General features: G+C 44.0%; 1 protein-coding gene across 1 annotated transcript; it reads right to left on the bottom strand.

Annotated features, from left to right (window-relative positions):
• Nucleotides 1–4,830: 4,830 nt before the first annotated feature.
• On the bottom strand, nt 4,831–15,956 carry prpf4bb (pre-mRNA processing factor 4Bb). Its single transcript, XM_080855174.1, has 15 exons — nt 15,906–15,956; nt 13,537–14,832; nt 13,168–13,332; nt 12,877–13,029; nt 12,632–12,713; nt 12,122–12,332; nt 11,570–11,643; nt 11,114–11,204; nt 10,748–10,895; nt 8,125–8,262; nt 7,398–7,551; nt 7,142–7,256; nt 6,661–6,812; nt 6,436–6,522; nt 4,831–6,301 (listed from the first exon to the last, which is right to left on the bottom strand). Exons 1-15 carry the CDS (start codon nt 15,950–15,952, stop codon nt 6,098–6,100), a joined length of 3,117 nt encoding a protein of 1,038 aa, XP_080711300.1. The 5' UTR covers nt 15,953–15,956; the 3' UTR covers nt 4,831–6,097.
• Between the last annotated feature and the right edge of the window lie 544 nt (nt 15,957–16,500).

Below are 16,500 nucleotides of genomic sequence, written 5' to 3'. Positions count from 1 at the left end.
ATATTTTTATTTGAAATTTGGTAGGAATGTTGCCAGTAGGTTATAGAATAAAACAAAAATGTACATTTTACTTTAACACATACCAATAAATAGTAAAACCAGAGAAACTGATAATTTTGAAGTGGTCTCTTAATTTTTTCCGCGGCTGTATATACAATATACATTATTGCCACCGCTGAAATGTTTCTCTGTCCCTACATCCCTTACCCCTGTAACAGTAACCCTATTAGTACAGTAATCTGGTCTTGCTTGTATCATGTATTTACCACCGGATGTCTGTATACATACTATGTCCAGCGACCAAATGCTGACTGTGTTCAACCCCTGTTGCTTCCTTTCCCCTTCTGCCACACAACCCTCCCCCTTCCCCCCTTCCCACCTTCCTATCTCCACCCGGCCGACCTCAAGCAGATGGGTCCCCCCTTATGTGCCGTGGTTCTGCTTAAGGTTTCTTCCTGCCTAACAGGGAGTTTTTTCTTGCCCCCGTTGCCATTGTGCATGCACTAAGGGGTTTAGGCTCTCGGCTCTGTTAAGCGCCTAGAGGCAATTGTATTGTTATGGCGCTCTACAAATAAAATTGAATTGAATTGAATTGAATTACAGAATGATATAAGATATATGAGGTTTGAGCTGCAGCAATAGTGGTCATCAGTGCAGATGTGATATAGGTATATGTAAAGTGCAGATGAAGTACAGGTGAAGGTAGCAATATAAGTTATGAATGAGGTAAGAGGCATGATATGATATAAGTACAATGAATATGAGGTAAGAGGTATGATATGATATAAATACAATGAATCGGGACAACAATTTGAAACTATTTTGAATAAGTAGATATAGATATGAATAAACTATAGGTGAGAAATGTACAGTAGTTATAAACACATTAGTGCAAATGTTCAGTGGCTGGAGGGAGATGTGTGGCAGTCAGGCCAGGGTAGAGGGGGGAAATACAGTCACTGGAGGAAGGAGTGTGAGGGGGGTAGCCAGGGGGCTCTCACCGTGGTGCAGTGTCCAGCAGGGTGGCAGCAGCAGGGAAGAAGCTGTTCCTGAGCCTGCTGGTCCGGGAAACGGAGGGCCCTGTAGCGCCTCCCCGAGGGGAGGAGGGCAAACAGTTTGTGGCTGGGTTGAGACCTGTCCTTCACGATGCTTCACGCCTTCCGCAGACATCTTATGCGCTGGGCAGCCTGAATGGTGGGGAATGAGGAACCGGTGATGCGTTGGGCAGTTTTCACTACCCTCTTGAGTGTTTTCCGCCACAGAGCAGCTGCCATACCAGACTGAGATGCAGTTGGTGAGGATGGGGAATGAGGCTTCGCTGTTTTGGGGGGAGGTGTTGCTGGGTTTATTGTCCGTTATGGCCTGGATGCCTTACCACATGCGTCGGGGGTCAGAGTTGTTCTTGAAATGCTCCTCAATCTTGAGCTTGTAGCTGTGCTTCGCCTTCTTGATACCCCTCTTCAGGTCAGCCCTGTACGTTATAGTAGAGATAGCGGGCTAAGCGGAAATTAGGCTCTCTGTTCATGGGGGCCTTTATATTTGGGCAAACAAGGAGAAAAACATCTGGTGTTGACTGAGTTGATTCACTTTGTAAGGGTCAATACATGATCCTGCTTATAATACGGTTATTTGCCAAGACGATAGAAGACTCTCCTCCAAAATACCTATTTTTAATGATTTTGTTGCCGTGATTTTCGCTAAGAAAAAAATAGTTCTTCAAGCAAATAAAGCTTTAAGGTTTCAGGTGTTGTGCAGCAACCTATTAATTGCTGACTTCAAGTTACGACTTTTCGTTATGTTAAATGACTGGACTACTTGTGGAATGTTATGAAAGATGTGAATAAGAAGCACAAAACCCGTTGACAGCGGTCATTCACTTTTTGCAGCGGTGAACATCAAGAAATGACAGACCTGCGAACGTTGGGGTGGCCCATTCAAATCAACTGAACTTTTTGCAACATTCTGAAGAGCCGTATAATAATATATTATAATACACCTCTGTCTCCTGATGTTGGTCTGAAGTGATTGACCACTTCCATCAATGGGTTCGTCATTTGTCTCCTGTTTTTCCACACTCTTTCTCCTGTTCCCTCCCTTTTTCCCTTCTCTTGGTCTTTTGTATTTGGTAAATAGAAGATGCCAGCACATTACTGTTTATATGGCGTGCAAACGGTCTAAGTTGTAGAACAATACGATACATCTTCATTAGGTTCCCAGAACCATGGGAAAATGTTGGTCCTCGGTCCACAGCGACAGCCCAGCTGCATGGGGTCACAAATATACCTTCTGCTGCTGTGATAAGGAATTACCCCAATTCAAAAGTCCTCAGATGTGTAAATAGTTTCTCCATGCAAATTCCTGTTTGCCTTGTAATTAAAGACCCCTGTGGAATAATCAATTTTTTCTGAAAAGTGGGGGCCACACTGAGAAGCGTAGTAAACGCAAATCACAAGTGGTTAAAAAAATGCAATGAATACATCCAAAAGTTGTTGACATTTGGCTCAAATGTCCCAATGTGGAAGCTGATCAAGCTAACATTAGTGTGCTTATAGCAAGTATAAACAAGACAATGAGGTACGGATGGAACTGACTGAGGCTCTTACATCTGCACATGCACCAGTCTAAAGGGCACAAACATCAGCATGTTGTCCAGTACAATTTTCATCCAAATGGTCTTGTGAGCATTGGAATATCCAACAGTGCATCTGTGGCTAGAGTGTCTCCTACTTTCAGAAAACAGGGCACTACAAGAATGATGCGAGTGGATAGACACATGCTGCCACACCCAACCTTAACAGCCCAGTCTGGCAGGAGTGCAGACGGAGCTGATACCAGGCACAAGGCCATGGCCACAGACAGACACAGTGGATCCCTTCTGATGGAGCTGATACGAGGCACAAGGCCGTGGCCACAGACAGACACAGTGGATCCCTTCAGTTGGAGCTGATACCAGGCACAGGGCCGTGGCCACAAACATGGTGGTTCCCTTCTGATGGAGCTGATACCAGGCACAAGGCCGTGGCTGGAGACCAGATTGTGGAGCAGATGTCAAGTTCCCCCGACCACCCCCCGTCCCTGCTCGGGCCAGATCAATGAGGATAGCTTAACCCCGGGCACATTTAGTTTGCCTTCACACACAGACTGGGAAGTGGAGGCGCCTGTTCCATCATGAACAGCAGCATTCTCTGAAGGGGGCAACACACAGTGTGATCCTACTGTGGGAGCAGACCCATGAATGGCCTGCTGTGTGTGGTCATGGGAGGACAGACAGGACACACTGTTGTGGATTTGAGGGCACAGATGGAATAGTAAGGGATGGCCCAGTGATAAACTGACACCAGAACTGTCTACTTGGCACAGGCGCAGCATGACTAGTGGGATGGCCCAGTGACAAACTGATAAACTGACAGTAGAACTGTCTCCTTGGCACAGGCATGACGACAATCTTAATCTGCCCTGCCTGACTATAGCATAAACAGATGGCATGCATTCTCTACACACAGGGGCAGGCAGATATCTGGCAAGGATTATCAGTCACTGCTGTCACTGTCACAGTGTACAGTATGGGTTGGGTCACTGCTGTCACTGTCACAGTGTACAGTATGGGTTGGGTCACTGCTGTCACAGTGTATAGTATGGGTTGGGTCACTGCTGTCACCGTCACAGTGTACAGTATGGTAGAGTCACTGGTATTAAATTCAGATTCAGAAAAATGCCATGATTTTGGTCAACTACATATGTATCAGCCAGATAAGTACTTGGACATGTGGTATTCTGCCCAGAGGAATGTTGGCCTGATGCTTTTGAACCCTGGGTAACCACAGCAGTCTTAGGGCTCAGATACACATACGCGTTTTTGTAAAAACGGGACGCGAGCAAATGCATTGATTCCTATGGTACGGCGCGTTTAAAGCGTGCGCCCCTTCTCCACCACGCGTTGCGTCTTTGAAGCGTTTTTTAGGTGCGCTTAAAAGTTGAACTATTCTCAACTTTCCAGCGCAAGGCAGGGAAGCGCACCGCTCATCAATGTCACACTCGGCCCAGGCAGCCAATCAGATCGAGCAACAGGCGGGCTTAACTACTTTATCACTTATTTCCTGTTTTGATGCTGGTAGATGTGGTATGATTAAGCGATATAGCACGAGTGGGAGTGGGATTATCCCTTACCTACCCCACTCCCACGAGTATTGCTTTTATAAAACAATTCTACAGTCAACAAATTAACATTTTAATACGACAAATAGTTCCATTTTCAACGTCAGAATTTTGAATGAACGGTTTTCATCAATGCGCTTTCATCGCGGAGTGATTATTATTAGCTGTGAAAAGTCTACACTTTGCCAAGGCGTTACTGAAGCGTTTCTGCCTGAAAAAAGACGCGTATGTGTATCTGAGCCCTTACAAGGTACGAGGTTGTCATGCAGCATGCAGGTAAAGAGTTAACTGGAAAACAGCATGGGCAAAACAGGTGACACACATAGCCTCTTCCTAAACTAGCATTTAAATCTCCTACTATCCTACTATCCATGTGAATCAGAAATGAATCTTTATGCACTGCCACTGTGAACCAGCTCATTTATCTTCATTTAGATCACTATTAGACCAGAATTTCACAGGAACCACTTAATCATCAGCCACCAAATGGTGGTACCCTCTCTATAAACCAGCAAAAAGTTAAAAAATAAACAAATGTAGACAATATGTACAATTATTTACGAAATAGCCGAGTAGCATTTGCAGCATTTATCTGTCAGTTAAGAGACAACTGTGTTTGGAAAAGATATGAAACATTTTATTAATAAAAGTAATGGTACACTCAACGTGTTCTTCTCATTTAATGTCCTTCACAACACAATTAATGAGTTTCAACCCCGAATTGGAAACAAAAGGTATTTATTCCTTTATAAGAAACAAACATTGATGTCTTGCATTACGAAAGTGGTAACTGTGGAATATATACAACACATAATGCAAACGATGGTGCTCGTGAGTATGACATGGGGTAGGGCAGGGGTGTCATTTTAATTGCTTTCCATTTCACAGATCACTCATGGAGGAGGCACTTTGACAAGGATGCCCATGGGTAGGGGAAAGAACCAGAAAGAGTATGGGAAGTTGGTCAATGGCAGGGCTCAGAATAGTGCATTCTGAACTCCATGGATCTGGATGTCATAAAAATGAGAGAATGAGTAGAATGCAGAAGCACTTCACACAATTGGAGGGAGCTCTAAGCATACTGGCCAAATCTGTTGCTCTGGTACTCCTGCAGCAGCGAAGCTTTTGAAGTTTCAACAACCAAAGGAATCTGTAAGTAAGGGGAAAGCAACATGGAACCTCAGATTCCCTGTGAGAGCACATGACATCCCTGAAATTCCACTTGTCACTTAAAGACCTCAGGGCTGTTAAAAGTGACATGAGCCAGCCTCTTAAGACCTGCCAGTCTTTCTCATGAAGCACAGGCCCTCCTATGATCAGAATAGAAACAGCCTTCCATTGAGCTTCGTCTGCGCTGTACACTTAGACTTTTTAACATTATATTCTTCAATTACCAGTCGCTAGAAAGTTCTGTGAGAACAGTGTTCTCACCATCAAGGCTGTGAACTGAACAAATAACTTTCCTGAATGATCTGAAAACTGGAAGCCTACACTGGACATATTTACAATAAAAATAAGTTCACTTGAGCACAATGGAAATCAAAACCGTAAAGACCTCAAAAAATAAAAAATGATGGCATGTCATTGCCATTTTGGTTGGATGACAAAGAATGATCAGCACATATCTGAAGCATCTGAGAAATGGTACAATGGCATCCAGACATAATGCGTATACTCTCTACTGAGTGCGAAATATGTGGACTTGGTGCAGATGTATCAACAGAACATTCAAATAGATTCATGGATAGTTTCTACCATTCAGACACTCATTCAGTGAACTGTAGGCTTGGGTGTTAAAGGGGTCCCCAACAGTCCTAACTAAGGTTTGTGATGGATCAGGTCTGTTCCGATTCTGCTGGTCCGGTCAGAGACTGCCTTAAAGGATGAGGGTGAACATAGCTGTATGGTCTCCTGCAGAACCAGGTCCGATGGTACCAATCTTTTAGATCTTCTCCTGGATGAAGGGGTGCTGGAGGGCCTGGTTGATGGTGACTCGTTTGGCGGGGTCAAGCATGATCGTCCCGTCCAACAGGTCCTTCAGGTTCAGCACCTTCTTTCTCATGTCCTCTGGTAGTCTCTGATACCCAACCATGTCAGCAAGCAGGTCCTTTGTGGGGTTGATGGTGCTCATGACCGTCACCTTCTCCTGCGAGTGGGAGCAACACATATGCACATTTAAGTTAAAAAAATTCACATTGAGGAAATACAAACAGTTTTATAGTTGATGGGACTCAACTTATGTATATAAAAGGTAGGGGGACGGGGAATGAAATAGCTTACCCTCTCGGTCACTTTATCCACTTCAATGTACAAGAAGTTCAAGTTCTGGTCAAAGTGTTGGTCTTTGAATACGCCCTTCCGGATCATCTGCAAAAGAAATGAAGATTGTGTACTTGTCGTGAATGCTTGGCCATTTAGTGTAGACAGTTTCACATTATAAAGCAGTGGCAACAGTTCAAAACTGATCCCAACTTTTGAATACTATTGAGGCAGTTCCATGGATACCTTATTGGGCATCTTCCCCTTGACGTCCATGGCCAGTTTGATCATGTGGTTGTTGGAAGAGCCGGGGAAGAGGATCTTGCCTGTGTAGAGCTCATAGAGAGTGCAGCCCACGGACCACATGTCTATTCCATAATCATATGGCTTCCCAATGACTGCAGAGAGAGAGACCATGCAGTGTTCATTTCAATACGTTAACATCTCAGCTGTTCGGAGCACGTGACAGATGAGTTGCATTTAGTGTATCATAAATTGGTAATTAATTCAATCTGGTTTCAAATCAACTGAAGGTGTTGTATGCTTATACCACAGTGATATTTTCAAGACATCAGATTCTGGCTGTGACATGTCCGTGTGTCATGTGCTTTTATTTATTGATATATATATATATATATATATATATATAATCTCAATATATAAAAGCACATGAAGACACATTTCTTGTGGGCAAGCTGTACAGTAAACAGTGAGAAGATGTGCTTACTGATCTCAGGGGCTCTGTAAAACCTGCTGACCAGGTAGGGGGTGATATCATTGTCTGCTACGTGGGACGCAGACCCAAAGTCGCAGAGTTTCAAAATCGTCTTCGACTCGTTCACCTATATTGGAGTACAAAAGAGAAAATAGGTGAGGCATTTGGAAAATCAAAATCAAAAATGAACTCTTTCTATATGATCCTTTGCTGTGGTGCTGCTGAACTAATTCTATATGAGGTGTTGCTGTACCAACTCAAGACTCACCAGGATGTTGTCTGGTTTGATGTCAGCATGCAGGATGTTGCAGCGCTTGAGCAGCTTGAGAGCCAAGAATAGCTGCTGGCTGTAGGAGCGCACAGCCCTGATGTGCAGCCCCACATCTTTACCGTACTTCTTGAGCACCTCACGGAGGTTCATACTGATGGTCAGAAAAGGCCAAAAACTCTTCATGAAAACACCAAAAGGACCTCACACCTCAGCTCCCAAACATACTTTGTAACCGGACTTATGTGCACATGTATTCTATTAGGTATGGTTGCATACAAACCTAAATCACATTAGCTCTATGGTCATTAGGGGGGTAACAGTTCTGAAACGGAGACCCAAACAGGCGGTCTTGTGCCGTGGTTCCGGAAGACAGAACCGCAACATGCCCTGCTCAAAAACCAAACCCACTGTCACGGCTGCAGGTACAGCCTGTTGAGAACTAATGTAAGAGTATGTATGTAAGTACCAGTATGTATGTTTGTATACATGGTAGATTTACATAAACAGACTATGTTCTTAAGTGTTACAAATTGTTGGTGATCCAGAAATGTTAACCTCCCCCCATTTTATTTTTTCCATAATTCCCCCCCTCTCTCAAAAAAGGAATTAACCAAACCATGGGTTTGGAGAATTGTTACAGCCAAACAAAATGTGCGAATTTTAATTTACGCTTTACTACTTTACTGGTCCAGAAGGAAGTGTTTAAAACCACTGTTTGGTGTACCTGAGAGGCTCAAACACCAGACACAGATGCAATTTGTGTTCGAAGTTTCGGAACAGCCGCAGACAGTGGAACTTGTCATCAGGATCAGCATCATTCAGCTTCTTCAGGAATTCCAACTCCTTCAGTCCAGTCTTGTGCCTATGGGGGAAACATTTTAATCCATCTATAAATCCAGAAATCTCTGTGTGTCTGTCAGTCTAGGGCGTATCTCCCTGACGTTAGTTACGTTAGTTATGAAATTTCGCATGTAGCTTACGCATGTCATGAACCTGTGCATCCTTGATTTTGAAGATTTCTGAATTCATAGTTCGCGACATATTTGTATTTTACCGTTTGCCGTAGGCACTATGGTTATCGTTTGCCGTAGGCACGATGGGTAGTGAGGCACTATGGGTAGTGTAGTAATTCAGAGAAAGCGGGGCGGACCCGCGCAACGTGAATGTCGTCATGGTCATAGAACAGTCGTCGTCATAGATGTTACCCCAGCTGATGCGTATGGGCCTGGCATGTAACCAACTCTCATTACCATGTTAAGTAGTATATTGTAGTTTGATGTATTTCTATAAGAGTTATCGTAATTCCCGGACTATAAGCCGCTACTTTTTTCTCACGCGTTGAACCTCGCGGCTTATACAATGACGCGGCTTATTTATGGCTTTTTCCCACTTTCACAAGCTTAATGCCTGAGGGGAGGCAAACAGTAACTCTGCCTAAATGAGGGGGGCGTGCGAGAGCCTGAAACTGGACTTTAAATCGAAACGTGAATGTTAAATAATGGAAGATCAATGCCGGAGCTAACAGGTATTCTTCAAACAACGGGACAGAAAATAACTTGATCTACAACTCACATTTATTCCAACTTGCTTTTGAAAAATGTTGGAACCTCAAGAATAGATTTGGCTTTAGACGAAGAGCGGAGACTAAAGCATGAGCAATATTCGCTAACATTACATTGATATCAGAGTGAGCCCTTGCTCTATCGATTTCCCATTATTTCTCTTAGGTATGTTTATATCTATGTGTAGCCATTTAACATTCCACAAGTGGTTGTAATCACGTAGAACCCAAGACTGCTTTTTCAATGGTGAGATGATTTTGAAAAATTAAACTCTGCAGCTTAAGTTGTGTTTCCTGGTTGTTACTGGTTATCGAATTGCTGTGCTAGCTAAGGGAACTTTAAATAACCTCAGCATAAACGATTTCAATGGAAGAGTTACAGTTGCATAAAACGATAGCTAGTCATCTAGTATCCTCGATTTAACTCATAAAATTATAATGGGAAGGGGTATAAGCCCTCAGGGTGCCTGTGCAACTTCGTATGAAATAGTTCATATTCACACATATTAATACGAGTTCATCACAAGCTAGCAGCTGCCAACTGTAGCCTATGTACCTTACCTATGTGTGTGAAAATGATAATATGAAATATGATAAACAATAGACAATGTTCGAGCTGCTAATTGGATGATGGTTTTACGTTGCTTGTGCTTACACCTTTGGCTAAAACAACACGGCGACACAACTGTCTTTTATTCTTTTATGGTCGAGATCGGATATTTTGAACTCAAACCGGTTCCAAACAGAGGTGCCCCCTTTTTAACCAAATCGTCATCATCCTGCTCTTGAGCAACATCACTTTCTGCGTGTTAACTTATCCTCGATTGTTCACTTTAGCACTTATAATAAGCTATATATTTGTAAAATATGAATACGTTGCATGCCTACTAACTGTTCTTGTCATGCCGAGTTTCGTTAAAGCCTGTGTAAAGTTAATTTGTTTTCAATGTACCGGTAGGAACCTGCGGCTTATAGACAAGTGCGGTTTATTTATGTTCAAAATAAGTATTTTTTTTTAATTCAGTGGGTGCGGCTTACATTCAGCTGCGCTTAATAGTCCGGGAATTACGGTAGCTTTCTATTCAACGTTGCTGGTTAGCCTAGAACAGTGACCATGCATTCATGCATCTACTGACGCAATGAGAGAGGTTTTCCGATGTATTAGTGTCCCGATGTATCTGTTGTAATTCGTGTGTACTTTGTTTTCTCATTATTGCAATATTATAAACCTCAGTCTGCATTTACCCTGGCTGGGAGAGGCTGTCATTCCAAAGATACTGTGTGTGATCGCCTTTGCTCTGTGTTCATTAAACCTGTCAGAGTGTATGAATAAGCGGCTGGGTGCCAATCAAAATCACAACGCAAGAGTGGAGTACTACACCGCTACAAATGGTAGCTTATATTGATAAGCCTCGGAGGCTTTCAGATTGTCCATTCCTTTCCCATCTGTTGCTATGGAGTCCACGAAATACGCGCAAATCTCGCTGTAAGTTATGTTGGGCCACGTCGTCATGTTATCCTCCCAGTTCTGCACTAAACAACAGCTACACCTACGTCTGCTAAGACTACAGAATGCATAATTCCACTGCACTAGTTATTATTAAAAAAAAGAGAGAGAAATTAAAAAAATAAAAGTATTCTTCACACCATGTTCTGTCTCTCAAAACAATATATAAAAGGGTAAGAATTATTGCACGAGCGAACATTTGATATGCAAAGAGATCTTGATCAGGGCCAAGTTGCGATTGGCAGAGTGCAGTCTGCTGCCCATAATGGCTGTGCTTACATGAGTTCATTGTTGCGGATGATCTTGATGGCCACGTCCTGGCCAGCCCGGGCTGCGTCCCTGGCGCGGATCACGTTGCTGAAGACGCCCTGACCCGTGTAGCCATAGACATCGTACCGCTTATCCAACATCTCACCAATGTTCACACCTGCACAACAGACACCAGGCCATGTCAACACAGCAACAAGACTTTCTTAAAGAGTGAAAATGTTCTTGTTATGTCTTAATGTATCTGACCTTCCTGCTTGGAGCACCTTCACCTATTTATGACTTGATCGCCTTCCCTGATTTACAATAAATAATAATAACAACACAAAAACAACAAACATTGATTTGAAGATTCCTCCTGGAGAAGGTTATACTCACGGTAATAGCCTTCGGCATCGGTCCAGTTATCCCTGAGGTTGGGGTTTTCTTTGAAGTCTTTGCCAATGCCAGCTGCCCTCATCCGTGCACTCTAAAGATGAGAGTTGCTTCATTAGATGTTAATAGAAACGTGCAGATCCAGTATCAGGCTTTCTTGCCATTCCAATCCCAATCCAGTTTAGACGGATTGATTGGACTACAACTTGATCACTGCTGCTAGTTAGAGACAACACTGAAATACCGATCCGATTCCTCATAGACAATGTTTATGCTGTATGATATACTGCCTAATGCCTCCACCATAAACAAGGAAAAACAAACTGTTATGTTCAGCTTCTTTCTAAGCAGGGGACTAAGAAACATAGGTATAGAAACATTTAACCGCTTTTTAGTTGAAGAGAATAAAATGAAGGCTGAAAAGATTTACAGAAGGCAGACCAATCAACCCTGACTCACATCAAAGTCCATAGCAAACATGTCATCCGACTCTGTAAACATGTCAGGAGCCGATGGTTTCTTTGGGTTTGATCCTAAATGGGACAGGAATACAGGAAATTGGATATCAGTCAGTCAGTGAAGCCTACGCAGAGACTTTGTTCCACAAGAACACACAAACAAGGATACCACTCTTACATGTAAAGAGAGCATGTTAGGGATAAGCATTGTGCTTTGTTAGCCCCTCTCTGGTACCATAACAAGAAACAATCGTTTCGAACCACAAAGAAGTGTTTTACTGAGGGGTTTCCAGTCACCAACCAGTTGCAGACGCTTTTAAGGATTACTACAGTCACATTTTACTGACATTTTTTCTGAAAAATGTAATGTCCCCTTGAGGTAAAAAGACAAATCTTTAGAGATTAGTTGCAATGATGGAGATGATCAGACTCCAATTTCAATTACAATTTAGTTCATTTCTTACCATGTTGTCTATAGTCTGGTATAAATAATTTAGATGCCGTTTAAGATGTGTGCTACAAGCGTTGGTTATGCACAACCCTTCTCACTTACCATCTTTCTCCTGGGCAATGAGGTTGTGCTTGGCTTTGATGCTGGCCTCAAATGTGTTGAGGTTCTCCCGCTCATACTCCTTCACATCAGCTGCCACGCGCTCCAGGATGTCGTCGGGGGACGGGGAGCGACTGCGTGTGCTGCTCTGGGGACTACTAGGCTCGGATGCCATGGAGCCCATGTTGCTGTCGTCATTGCCTGCCTTATATTTCTGTGGGAAAAAGAAACCATAGACCTTTACAATTGGGCAATACGTCTAGTTGAGGTGGCACGAGCCTCTAAAAAAATTGACCTACTAGAGATACAGAGCCTGTGTGTGGATTTGATCGGTCAAAGTTTTCACTAAAACTGACCCAAGCTTTAACTAGATATCAAACTCAGCATAACAGACACGTGTTACAATTTCAAATGTCATTTTTCTTTTAATTGTATAGTCTTTAGACTTCTAGACAGAACCATGGCCAAGCCCAGACAAAATATCCCATATACTAATTGTTTGCCATTACTGACCTGCACAATGGCTAGTCGCTGTTGTCGTCTCTGCTCAATCAAAGCCTCCTCATCCTCTTCTTCTGCATCATAGTCCTCCAGCCTGAAGACAAAGAGAACACATTTAGAAGTCAAACTGGAGGTGTATCAGCATTTATGTGTGAGCTATGTGACCTCACTTTGTCAATGTCCATAACCTAACAATGAAATCCCATCAAACAAATAGGGCTCAAAAAGCCTGTGGCGTATCATGTCATTCAACATACACTTCTTCTTCTGATGAGTCCTGGACAGCCTTCATGCCCTCTGACAGGCTACCCTTAAACTTGTCCTCGTCTCTGCTCCTCCGTCTCCTCCGGTCTCTATCTCGAGAGTCAGACCGGCGGTAAGGTCGTGGCCGACCAAAACGATCCCGCTCACTGGAAAATACAAAATAATCAATGAGTCTGCTGGCATTAGCTACATTCCTAACAGTCTACTAAACAGGTGGTGATGTTTCTAAATGACAAGTCACTGTTCTAGAAACAGCGGAGATGTTTTAGGGCAGCTTCCCTCACCCGCGCCTCATCGGAGACCTGCTCCGCCTGCGGGGTGAAAAGCGTGACTGTCGCCGTGGCGACAGAGATCTCCGCCTCAATGGGGAGCGGCTTACTCTTCGTCGAAAAGGACTGGCGTCGCGTGACCGATCTCTACCTGCGACAGCATCTGGACGACCCCGTTTTCTGCAAGAGGGAGACAAGAGTGGGTAAACATAAAAACGATGTCGTCATGACGTGAATATCTTATCTGAAGTAGCAGAAGGTCTTAAACCCCTAAAGGCTCCTAATGAAGAAATGCAACTCTTTGTGTAAGCTTGTTCAAAACTCCAGCATTTTACCTTAACCTAAAACAGCAGATTGTTTTGTATACGCGATTCTTGTTGGTACCTCATAGGTGAAGAGTCCCTCCTGCGTGCTTCTGGAGACTTGCTCCTGCCCCTCCTAGCCGGGGACCTGGTTCTGGGGGGGGAGTGGCTCTGCTTGCCCCTGTCTGCAGACCCAGATGGGGGCTGGTGTGGGGGGCGATCCCTTTGGCGTGGAGAAGCACTGCGGTGGCGCTGGGGGCTCTGAGGTCGCCTGAGGTGCGGTGAACGGTTCTCCTTCCCAGATGATGCGTCTTTGGACGGGGACTTGCCAGGTCTTTTCTCCCTCTCTCGTTCCCTCTCTGCTTCCGAGGGACCCATCCGTCCATCTTTGGACCGGCTCCTACGGCCACGCGAGCTTGACCTGCGACTGCTGCTGCTTGGTTCAGTCTGGTGCCGTCTCTCGTCTGGCCGGGGAGATGATCGCCTCTCTGGGCGGGCTTTCACTTCCGCTCGTTTGTCTGTGGGTGACCGCCTGCGTCCGGCTGGGGATAGAGACTTCTTGGGACGATCCCGGCTTCGTGAGCGCTTCCTATCTTTAGAACCACTGAGATCTTTGCCACGTTCCTTGTTCGCATCACTGCCACTTGTGCCCTTGGTCACTGGGGTTACTATTGCCGTGGTCTTTTCAACTTTGGCATCCCGGTTACCCCTTTCTTTGGATCTACTTCGGCTGCGGCGCTTAGAGCCTGCCTTGCCAGCATCGCTCAGGTCCTTTCGGCTTTTGCCCGAGCGGCTGCTCTGGTCCTTGGGTGCTTTTCCCGTGCCGACCCGGTGTCGCTGCTCCCCATTACGAGCCCTGCCCTCTCCTCCCCCACCATCCTCCTCTGAGCCAGAGTTGTAACCCTGCAGAATGAGCCCCATCCCTGACTGCACTTTTCCCTCCATCATCTGGCTGTCCAGCTCAGCTTTGATAAGCGCCCGCTGCTTCTCCAAGTCCTCTAGAAGGGCTCGATCATCCATGTTGGGGTTAACTGAGCTTGGGGAGCCTTCAGCCTTACCTGCAGCTGCAGCAGTAGGGGATGGTGAGGCACCATCTTTGCGACGATGCTTCTTGTGCTTGTGCCTGTGTTTGCGCTTCTTCTCCTTCTCATCCTCTGTGGCATGCTTGTGTTTCTTGTGCTTGCTGCGGTGCTTGTGTTTTTTCTTCTTGTGTTTACCACTGCTGCTGTGATGCTTGGACCCCTGTTCTGGTTTCTCTCCATTTACCTCGGCCCCAGCTGTTACGGTTGACGCCACCCCTTCGTCTTCCTCCTCTTCTTCTTCTGACATGTCACCATTCTCATCTTCACTCTTTCCAGGGCTTTCCAAATCCTCTTTCCTACAGAACAACAAACAGATCAGAGACCAAACTTCTACTCACTTGCATTAGCACATAATGCTATATATATCTGGAAGATAAAAAGTTTCCTTTAGGCAAAGTGGGTAATTAAAGCCAATCATTTATTTGAGAACTGTTCCTTAAATCATCACGACCCTAAACATTTACTTTGATGCCAGCGGCAAAGAGTAGCATAGGTAATAAGACACTTGTTGATGATATTACTTTTCCTTTATTTTAAATTGCAGCAAGGATTAATATTATTTGATATCTCTTTACAACAGACAATCACTTTGTTGATTAACTTGCTAGCTAACGTGTTTGTTGAGTTAGCTAGCTTGGAGACGCACGTCCTTCCCCAAACAAAGTTTAACCGGAGAATTTAGCATTGCTGGATAGCTGAAATTACTTTAACAATTGCTAATATTTGTGACCATATGGACGACTGAAGAGCGACAACCTCTCGTGTTGACAAGCGAGTCAGAGAGAAAATGCATCATTGTTGCCGCAGAAAGTTTAGCCTATAGGGTTTGCAACATATTAACGAGTTCTAACGAGTGACTGATCGCTATCGTTAGCTACCTACAAGTTACAACCAGTTACAACATTACCAACACAACGCATAGCGTCATCAGCTAACGTTAGCATCAGTCCTCTAATAACAATGTAGCTTTACCACACACTTATCCTAGCTATCGTTAGCTACTTCCAGTGTAGCTATACGCTCATTGTTGCTGTAATTACAGAAACCGCAGACAATCAAGAACCGAAGGGAACCTGTTCCTAACGTCTGCTTTAAAACTAACGCTATGTTATATGCTTGGTGTCATGTAGCTACTGTAACTTACGCTAGCAATTTCCACTATGTTGGCAGGTTGGCTACATGGCTAAGATGCTGAGCTAGCTAGCTAGCTTGCTTAAGAACGTTAGCAGTATTATTACAACTAATCTGAACAGCTCGTTGAAGTGACTATAAACTGAAAACCACACTTTATGTGAGATATTAATTTCAAAAATAATATTTTCAAAACACCTGTGCGATACAATAGAGTGTAACCTGCACGTGTTCTTACCCATTATTCAACCTCTCGTCTTGAATTTCCATCTCTACGTCGGCCATTTTCTTCAACTAGTGGCCTTTTCTTTGTTCTTCTATGGTTCCCTATGGAAATATCATAGCGGTGCTTGAAGGTCTATAATATATCTGTCGCCCCTACTGTCCAGGAGAGTAGATACACACTTTCAAACGACCACAAGTAAAGCTTTCTATTTTTGCATTTCAGCTATGGGTCAGAGGGGTAAAAAGATGTTTCGTGTTGTGTACAAAATTACATTAGACAGGGTTTGGGGGGAAAGTTGTTCTTTGAACACGGAAGTTTTCTCAAATATTTGATACATAAAATGGCATGTAAAAATTACTATGGAAGTCTGTCTTCAAAATCAGACAAATTAGGATTGTACCCATGTTGGTAAATATTGTCATCAATCTCTGATTATCAGTTTTATCAGTAAAATCACACGGGACCACTACAGTTCTGCCCCTTTAAATACATGACATTATCGGTCTCAGAGAGGTAGAATGTGTTTTGGATGAACCAATGAACAGGCCAAACGTCAGAGTGACGGGAAGTGTTGCGGGCGTGCTGCATTGGAAGTCTATTCGAGTTG

Source organism: Sprattus sprattus (assembly GCF_963457725.1).
Source record: "Sprattus sprattus genome assembly, chromosome: 17".
Taxonomy (NCBI): Eukaryota; Metazoa; Chordata; class Actinopteri; order Clupeiformes; family Clupeidae; genus Sprattus; species Sprattus sprattus.
This window is presented reverse-complemented; position numbering and strand designations above follow the sequence as displayed.

Bases quoted from the DNA above. Each gene is read 5' to 3' on its own strand.
- prpf4bb (XM_080855174.1), bottom strand. From the start codon at position 15,952: ATGGCCGACGTAGAGATGGAAATTCAAGACGAGAGGTTGAATAATGG. The intron at 12,714-12,876 runs GTATGTTGAATG...CTTTGTCTTCAG, and splicing joins GACTCATCAGAAGAAGAAGT to GCTGGAGGACTATGATGCAG. The intron at 12,333-12,631 runs GTCAGTAATGGC...TTTTTCCCACAG, and splicing joins AGCGACTAGCCATTGTGCAG to AAATATAAGGCAGGCAATGA.